Genomic DNA, 9,428 nt, shown 5'->3' with positions numbered 1-9,428 from the left:
ACGAGCAATAAAGGGGTGTGTACACTCTATAATGCACTACCTAAAATGACAGGCATTATATTATAATCTCTGCTGTCGCCAAAAAAACGGCTTCCTGGTTGATTAATAAAAATTCTTATTAATCACATACTAATAAACACAAACAGTGAGGAGAAACTGCAAAATATAAAAGGCTGGGGTGTGAGGTTAAATTTCACACTGAACTGGTTTCGTCTCAGGCAAGTACAGTCATGCACACTGTCTCCATGTGTGTGTGTGTGTGTGTGTGTGTGTGTGTGTGTGTTTAAGCCCCACCTTCTCTGAGTCATCCAGGTGTAGAGGTATTTGTATCAGAGTACAGTGTATCTCGAGGATTTGCAAGCTGAACACACTCCCAGAATGATCATTTGGAGAAAAATGAATATCGGGGTAAATGCTGGAAACGTCCCTTTTCATTTAAACGTTTTCTCATTTTAACTTTTGATTTATTTTTAAAATTGTGTGTCTGTTTGTGTAGATGCCACTCTTGGCATTTGCGATGCTGGACTTTCATGTGAAGTCGTGTCCTGAAAACGAATTTGAGCTCCCGGATTCAATCTGCTGCAGTTTCTGCCCTGAAGGTGAGTTTACACAATGCATAATGTCTTTAAAAAATAAAAATAAATAAAAATAAAAGTAAGGCTTATAGTAATGAGTTCTGAACTGATTCTCAGGAAGGTATGTGGCTGTTAACTGCACCAGACAGGGACGTTTGTTCACCGGAGTGAGTTGTAAGGAGTGCACCAAGTGTAGTGAGTTTACATTTCTGTGCTACTCTTTATGCTAAACTTTATGCTACAAAAATTCAGTGCAGATTTTCATGCTTTATTCTCCATGTTTCTCTGCAATAGCTGACGGTACGCAGATGATCGCTCCCTGCACAAACTTCTCTGATACCAAATGCTCTGAGAACAGTAAGACCATGTGCTCCTGCTTCTCTTTCTTTCAGCTCTAAGTGTGTGTGTGTGTGTGTGTGTGTGTGTGTGAATATTTGTGCATTTTTATCAAGGTTTGTCCAAGATGTGTAGTCAAAGTCCACTTCAGAGTTAAACAGAAAGTCTAGAAACAGGACTAGGAGGTGGAGATATTGAGAAGTGAGATAGTGTTACAGAGGCACGTCCGAGTCTCTGACTCATTTCAGGTAACATCACACTTGGGCCAGTGTCGAGCGGGCTGAACTGAAGGAAATCATTTTAATGATCAATCACATGTCAATGTCAACAACTCGACTTCAATGGGTTAAATTATTGACATTCTTCACTGAAATAAAAACAATAAAAATAGACTGCAGTTAGAACAGACTGCATTTAATTGCAAAAAAAAAACAACAACAACAAATGATAGTTCATCAGAAGAACATTCCAGGAAGTAACTACAGAGAAGTTCAGAACAGATAGCATATGTTTAGTACACACAGTTTCCAGAGAAACACGCCGCTAGGACAAAAGTCCTTCATCACTGCTTCTGAAGCTGGAGGAGGTGGGACCGGTAGACGGCTTGTCAGTGTGTTTGACATCACTGAGCACGAAATCACTAAATATTCTCTAACAGTTTGTCTTTGAAACCTGAGAGACAGGAATGTTTGGCTCTGACACGCTGTCTAGCAAATGTCACTTTTAATTCTTCAGACGTACGTTAAAATAAGCAGGTGTGTGTGTCAACAACATGACTCACGTTACCACGTCTTCTGCACACACATGCAACACGTCGTGCATTTTAACGCTTTATAGTTAGATTTATTAATCCAAAGCGTCTGGTTACTTGCTTGCTGAGTTTAGTGCTGGTCACATGACAGAGTTTAACCAATCAGAACATGGCAGGTTGAGTCTTACTGATAATCTAGTTAGAAAAAGATTTATAAGTCATAATGTTGCACATGAGCATGTTAGAATGAACTTGTATTTAATAACTAATGTTTTTGTTATTTATCTTGGCAGGTTTGACCACCGTCACCATGACAATGTAAGACTTTCTCAGAATCCTTGTTAAAAAAAAGATGAGCTGTATAATCTATACAGCGTGTAATAACACTTATTAATAACACTTATTACTGTGTTATTACTCATCTTCAGTGTCACGCCCAAGCCCGAAGGTGAGCTGGTGATAACGCACATGGCTCTTTACGCCACCGCGCCTGTGGTTTTCCTCCTGATCATCGCGGCCGTCGTGTACAAGTGGTGCACGAGACGAAGCGTTTCTCGCGACCCTGCAGGTAAATATCTCCAAATGTGTGTTTCTGTAAAACGTTTAGTCCTCCTGTGAATAAACTACTGAAATTAAAATATTTGTTTTGTGTGTGTGTGTGTGTTTTTTTCAGAAGAACCTTTCAAAATTATGATCTGAAGAAGAGAAATTCAGAAAGAAATGAGAAAAATACCGTTTTCTTCTTCAACATTTTGTTTCAGTTTGGTGAGCAGTGAGCAACGATCAGTGAGACGAACACAATTTTTCACTTTTACCCCAAAACTGTTATCCAAGACGTCTTCGATTTCCTAACTTTGAAAGTGGAATTTAATTATTTGTAGTAAAAAAAACCAAAAAACTTATTAACTTAATGTTATTTAGTTTATAAAACTGTTCATGTACAAAAGGTGAGTCTTTTGAGATGCAAATGTGAAAAATTAGACTTTTTTTTAGAAGATTTTAACTGATCAGCGCAGTTTGGGGTAAAGTGACGTTGTGAGCGTTTTGTATCTAGTTGACTTGTTCCTAGTTTTAGTTAGAAAGCGGAGTGCAGTAACCCATAATTTTACACCACAGTTTTATTTTTTTATGGGCATATTTCATTTAATCGAATCGATGCAGTAGTTTGGAACTACTTTATTCAATTTAACGGACAGCCACTTATTATTCTGATACCATGTGTCATATTTTGTTTTACATATTTGTTTTGTAAGCTTGAATTCTCATTTTTGATTATTTTTTTTAATCAGTATTATTTTGAATGTAATTATTGGACAAAGAGCCAAAAAATAAGTTTTAATAGCGTTTATCCCATAAAGGGAAATCTGAAATCATCATCCTGTGGAGGAATTGTCCATTTTGACATCTAATCTTCGTTAGGGGAAAAGAAAAGTTAAGTCGTCTTTTTATGCTTTATTTTTTATATACTGCCATTGATTAATTGTGTAGCATAAAAGAGTTCAAAAATAAAACAACAAAAGTTCACGTCTGCTTTAATTTAATACAAAAAATCCCTGATATGTAGAACTTTTATATTAAAGGAATTTTTAAAGCGGCGTTATGTTCTAATTTAGTCATTAGTTGCTTGTTAAATTTAATAAAAATGCATACTTTTTTTTCTTTTTTATTTCTTTTATTTATTTATTTTTAAAATTTTTTTTTTTGTTTAATGCACTACAACCGCTAATGCATTTGATAACGTGAAAAAAAAGTATTTATTTTTATTTATTTATTTTTTTTGTACTGTAATGAAAAGAACATTAAACACAATCAATCAAATTTCAGTTTTTCAGTGTGTGTGTGTGTGTGTGTGTGTGTGTGTGTTCACTGTCTATGACCACTAACTGGAGCCAGAGCTGACGTTTTAGGATTAGGAATTTTCCGTTTTGGGAAATCTTAACTTGGACTGAATCCCAAATGCTGAACATGTAGTGCACTACATAGGGAGTAGAAACTCTTAGTAACACAGCGCACTTACGCTGCATCTAATACTGAGCCATGTAGGGTTGTGTTCTGTATGAAACGAGTCAAATTTAAATAAAAGAGTCAAGTTTAAAAAAAAGAGTCAATTTGAATTATTGGACAATAGTTATTGAATTATTGTGCTCTGTATGAAAATAGTCAACTTTAAATAAAAGAGTCCATTTTAAATAGAGATTCAACTTTTAATAAAGAGTCAACTATAAATAAAAGGAGTCAACTTTTAATGAGAGTCAATTTTAAATAAAAAGAGTCAACTTTAAATAAAAGAGTCCATTTTAAATAGAGATTCAACTTTTAATAAAGAGTCAACTATAAATAAAAAGAGTCAACTTTTAATGAGAGTCAATTTTAAATAAAAGAGTCAAGTTTAAATAAAGAGTCAATTTTAAATAAAAATATTCGACTTTAAATAAAGAGTTAACTATAAATAAAAAGAGTCAACTTTAAATAAAGAGTTAACTATAACTTCCTCGTGCCCTTCAAGGCCACCGTACCCCTGGTTATATCACACCCTCTAAAATACACTTGTATAGTGTTGAAAAAGGCTCCTACTGGACATTTAGTTAGGAAATAATGTACTGTAACTAACCCCGTTATGTAGTGCACATATTCAGAGTAGGGAGCTAATTAGGAAAGAAAAAGTAATCTTTTATACTATATGTAGAGCTTTAATACAGACAAAAAGCTTTAGGGCTGCATTCAGAGGATTTAATATTGAAATTGTGCACATCAGTATTCAGGTCTCAGGATGCGCTGGATCAAGTGCTATTCTATATTTTATAGCGAAGAAAAAACAATGCTATTTCCTTCTTCGGTCCTCATTTTCTATCCCTGATTTTTTTCAGGTTGAAAGATGAGTGTTTGTGATTAAAGGTGATGGCCTAGACGTTGAGACACATCTACTAACTAAAAATCTGGCAACCTTGAACGCATTAACTTAACTACTCTTAGGTGATTTTAACAAAGCGAAGCTGCTTAACCCGGTTCTGAATACGAAATTCTGAGTAGTGTACAGAGGGTGCCATTATTTTATACTCTAGAGAGTGCACAGTATATACTGTATACAGGAAAATAAATGTCAAGAGGCTTCTTTCTGACATATAGTGCACTACATAGTGTGTAGAAGCCTTATTAACGTATATTACACTACATAGTCATGACAAATTTACTACATAGTGTATAAGCTGTTCATATCATAACTAGTGTACTTATTTCAGCATTCAGTGCCTTCCTTTACAAAATTTAGTGCACTACATAGGGCATACAAGCCATTATATCATATTTTATACACTATTTTTAAAAAAAAGCTGACATATAGTGCACTATGTAGTGTGTAAGACATCACGTCATTCCCTATGAACACCTAGTGCACGACATAGTTAAGAAAGAAGGAGCATTTATTTTATGGCTTGTGTACTCCATAGGGTGCAGCAGCCATGATTTCATAGTGGACTACATACAGTATTTATTTCATGCCCTTGAACACATAGTGCACTACATAGGGAATAGGGAGCCATTATTAAGTTCCCTATGTCCCCTAATATACTTACATAAGAAATCTAAAGTCTCCCTCTATACATTTAGTGCACTAGATAGGATGCAAAGTTCTAAAGTTAATCCTTATTCCTTATATACTCATCAGTAGTGCACTAATACAAGGAGTGAGAAGTGATTCGGGACACAGCCGCGCCCTAGAGAGCGCGCACACACACACACACACACACACACACACAGACAGAGCAGGAGTGTGATTGGTGTTTGGCATTCAGTGCAGTGCCAGCGGGTGCAGGGATTCATTCTAGCTGTGTGTGTGTGTGTGTATGTGTGTGTGTGTGTGTGTGAGTGTGTATGTGAGTGTGTGTGTGTGTATGTGTGTGTGTGTGTGTGTGTGTGTGTATGGATCTTTTGTAAACCACCTTGACTTGGATTTGAATAGATCATTTGAATGCGGCTTCTGTCTCATCTGACTGCCACGGGTGATGTCTTTTAACACAAACACACACACACACACACACACACACACACACGGTATGACTTTATACGAATGATTTATTTATTAAAATATTCTAGTTTGTGTTACCTAGGATTTGGTAGTGTGTGTGTGTGTGTGTGTGTGTCCTAGGGAACCCAAAGAACCGTGACTCGGTGATTTAATGTTCTCAGAGAAAGAATGTTCTTCAGTGTCCTGTCCTTTATTTAAACTGTCAGGATTAATAAAAGCTGCTGTAAAACACACACACACACACACACACACACACACACACACACACACACAGATTCAGCAATAATAATAATAATAATAATAATAATAGTAATAAAGATGGTAAACAGCAGCATTTATAATAATAAATATAAAATAAAAATAACAGCTGAAAATAAAATAAAAAATGAAAAAATGAAAAATAAATAATTCTAAAATAAATAATTATGCAATAAGTTAAATGAAGTAATGGTAAAATGCACAAAGTGATTCAAGCAATATCAATTAAAATATTAAATTATTTTTAAAACACGTAATAAGTAACATATTTTTAATGTTGTACAAAATCATATAAAGAAATTACTGAATGAAAGAAAAATGCTGGAACAAATTTACAACATTTAAGAAAAAAAACCTCCTGAATTAAATTCTGTCACTTTTCTTTTTTAAATAAGCTTCTGGATTCTTTGTGACTTGCTTTAAATGTGCAGCGGGAAATTATTTGTCATCTCTCTCGCTCCATGAGCGAACTGCACAGTTTACACAACAACTTTAAATATTCTTCTCATTTCTGTTTTTTTTTACTGATGTTCTTATTGTTGTTGGTTTTAGTCACATGGTCCAGGTGAAGCGTCGTGTTTTCATATTATACACGCATTTTCATTAATGAATGAACTGCTATGTTGTCACTAGGGATAAGAAATGAGGAGAAACACACACACACACACACACACACACACCTGGTCACTTGGCAGGTGAAATGCAACGCCCAAGGTCATCTGGTGTCGCGTAATCAGGTTCTACCGCTTGTGGGTCGTGTCTCATTACGTCTCCCACTGACTCCTGCTGCGCCCTTCAGTGAGTCTCTAACAGGAAACTGAATTTAAACAGAAGCAGCACAAAGTAAATAATTAAAATAAAGACAATATTAAAATAATAAAATAATTAAATAAAATAATTTCCTTCTCAATCTATAAAAAAATTATAACTTATTTACCTTGCCTTTGATTTGTATTTCATTTAATCCACGCATTAAATTTTAAAATTATATTAAAATAAAAACCACGTGGAAAAATGAATTTTTTGCAACATTAAAACTTTATACATTTATACAGTTTCTCAGATTATTAAAGAAAACTTTATAGATGGATGTATAGCGCCCTACAGATCCGCTGCTACAGTATTTGGGTAGCGCACACGGCGTAGGAGACATTATTTCGTACCCTACCTAGTGCCCTTTGTCCCTAAAAGTGATTTATTTTTATTATTAATTTTTATATGGATAAATAAATAATCATTACACTGAATGTAGGAGCCGTTATTCCCTATGTAGTGTCCTATATACCTACTCAGAGCCACTTTGGATTCTTAGTGTACTTAGAGTGTAGGAGCCTTTATTTTATACCCTACATAGTGCATTATAAACCTCGTAAGGAATAATTTGGGATTTCTAGGGTACCTATGGTGGAGAGATCATTATTTCATACCTATGTAATGCTCTATATGGGTAGTAGAGATCGATTTAAGCATCTTAGGGTACTTATAGTGTAAATGCTGCCTATCTAGTGCTCTTCATGCCTAGTCAGGGGTTGTTTTTGGATTGTTAGGGTACTCAGGGTAGAGAAGTGTTTAAGATTTACACTATCTAGTGCTCTATATGTGCAGCAGCAAGCAATTTGAGACATTTAGGTTACTTATAATGTAGTATTGGCTTCATACCCTATGTAGTGCTCTATGTTGCTATTAGAGAACAATTTAGGATTCTTAGTGTACTTAGACTGTAGAAAACTTTATTTTATACCCTAAATAGTGCACTATAAACCAAGTAGGGACTCATTTTGGATTTCTAGGGTGCTTATGGTGGAGAGATCATTATTCATTACCATTATAGTGTAAAAGCTGCACTATGTAGTGCTCTATATGGCTAATAGAGAATAATTTCAGCATCTTAGGGTACTTAAAGTGTAAATGCTGCCTATCTAGTGCTCTTCATGCCTAGTCAGGGGTTGTTTTGGATTGTTAGGGTACTCAGGGTAGAGAAATGATTAAGATTTACACTATCTAGTGCTCTATATGTGCAGCAGCAAGCAATTTGGTACATATAGGGTACTTAAAATGTAGTATACTTGGCTTCATACCCTATGTAGTGCTCTGTATGGATAGCAGACAACAATTTAAGCTTCTTAGGGTACTTACAGTGTAATAGCTGCACTATGAAGTGCTGTTTATGCCTAATTAAGAATTATTTGAGATTCCTAGAGTGCTTTAAGTATAGAGACCTTTATTTTATACCCTACATAGCGCTCTATAAACCTAGTAGGGACTCATTTTGGATTTCTAGGGTGCTTATGGTAGAGAGATCATTATTTCATACCCTATGTAGTGCTCTCTATGGCTAGTAGAGAACAAGTTAAGCATCTTAGGGCACTTATAGTGTAAAAGCTGCCTATCTAGTGCTCTTCATGCCTGGTCCGGAGTTGTTTGGGAATCTTAGGGTACTTTAAGTATAGAGAGTTTTATTTTATACCCTACGTAGTGCTCTATAAACCTAATAGGTAGAAATTTGATATTTCTAGGGTATGTATAGTGTGAAAGCTATACTTTTAAACTCTATCTAGTGCTCTTGCTGCCTGGTCCGGAGTTGTTTGGGAATCTTAGGGTACTCAGGGTGGAGAAGTGATTATTATTTGCCCTATGTAGTGCTCTCAAGTAGTGAGGGTTAAGTGAAGCAGTGAATGAGACACAGCCTTGCTCTGCCACTGTGCTGCTGTGCCTTAGCACCTCCCTCCACACACACACACACACACACACACACACACACACACACGGAACAGGAGTGTCAGGTGTCTTACTGTGCATTCTGTCTCTTCTTTCTGTATTTCTGTGGAAGCAGGTGACGCAGTGAAGGTGTGGAGAGTTTCAAACGAACGACAGAAATTCTGCGGCATGAACAAAATCTAAAGCAAGCAAACAAACAAGCAAACAAACAAACAAAAGTCCAGACGAGAAGCAGCTCAAACACCAGGTGGGGATCTTTTTTTTTCTTAATACTAAATAACACTGTGTGTGTGTGTGTGTGTGCATATGTGTGTGCATATGTGTGTGTGTGTGTGTGTGTGTGTGTGTGTGTGAGAGAGAGAGAGAGATGATCACATTAATAACCGGTGTGTAAAAAGCTGAATGAGGGAAGAAAACACTTCTGGGTGAAAAAAAAGATTCACTTCTTCCCCTCTTACTGAACTCATTTCACAAACTGACAGCGTGAAGGAAGAAGCTTCTTTTCAGCACTTTATCCTCGGAAGACGAGCCTGTTTTTCCTCCTGTTTTTTTCCTTTTCTCTAAAAGAAACAAGGGCCTTTGTGTTCTTTCAGGGTGAGATCATGACTCTACAGGTATATCTGCTGAAACCCAAACACACACCGTGTTTCCTTCTTTCTTTTTTCTGTAAATGTGGGTTTTATCACCAGAAAATCAGCTTGATCTTGATCTCACTTTTGCATTGTTCTAGTTTCAATTTCAACAATCACAATTTTCTCCTGATCTA

General features: G+C 35.9%; 2 protein-coding genes across 3 annotated transcripts in view; both read left to right on the top strand.

Annotated features, from left to right (window-relative positions):
* Positions 1-325: 325 nt before the first annotated feature.
* On the top strand, positions 326-3,441 carry LOC113538037 (tumor necrosis factor receptor superfamily member 23). 2 transcript variants are annotated; one of them, XM_053226918.1, is made up of 7 exons: positions 326-408; positions 497-599; positions 693-770; positions 870-932; positions 1,956-1,980; positions 2,091-2,230; positions 2,339-3,441. In XM_053226918.1, exons 1-7 carry the CDS (start codon positions 379-381, stop codon positions 2,359-2,361), a joined length of 462 nt encoding a protein of 153 aa, XP_053082893.1. In that variant the 5' UTR covers positions 326-378; the 3' UTR covers positions 2,362-3,441. The 2 variants fall into 2 exon arrangements, with proteins under 2 accessions (XP_053082893.1, XP_026788649.1); XM_026932848.3 differs by having other exon boundaries at positions 2,336-3,438.
* A 5,255-nt stretch (positions 3,442-8,696) lies between these two features.
* Positions 8,697-9,428, top strand: part of lima1b (LIM domain and actin binding 1b) — a 42,088-nt gene continuing 41,356 nt past the window's right edge. The window contains exon 1 of the mRNA XM_053227153.1: positions 8,697-8,909. The gene's annotated coding sequence lies outside the window, so the exon portion shown is untranslated. The remainder of the gene's footprint in view (positions 8,910-9,428) is intronic.

Source organism: Pangasianodon hypophthalmus, chromosome 20, assembly GCF_027358585.1.
Source record: "Pangasianodon hypophthalmus isolate fPanHyp1 chromosome 20, fPanHyp1.pri, whole genome shotgun sequence".
In the NCBI taxonomy this organism is placed as follows: domain Eukaryota; kingdom Metazoa; phylum Chordata; class Actinopteri; order Siluriformes; family Pangasiidae; genus Pangasianodon; species Pangasianodon hypophthalmus.
The sequence above is the reverse complement of the archived record's forward strand: the minus strand, read 5'-3'. Positions and strand labels throughout refer to the sequence as shown.

Excerpts from the sequence above, each read along its gene's own strand:
- LOC113538037 (XM_026932848.3), top strand. The coding sequence starts at position 379 with ATGATCATTTGGAGAAAAATGAATATCGGG. Across the intron at positions 933-1,955 it reads TACCAAATGCTCTGAGAACA|GTTTGACCACCGTCACCATG; the intron begins GTAAGACCATGT and ends TTATCTTGGCAG. Across the intron at positions 1,981-2,090 it reads ACCACCGTCACCATGACAAT|TGTCACGCCCAAGCCCGAAG; the intron begins GTAAGACTTTCT and ends ACTCATCTTCAG.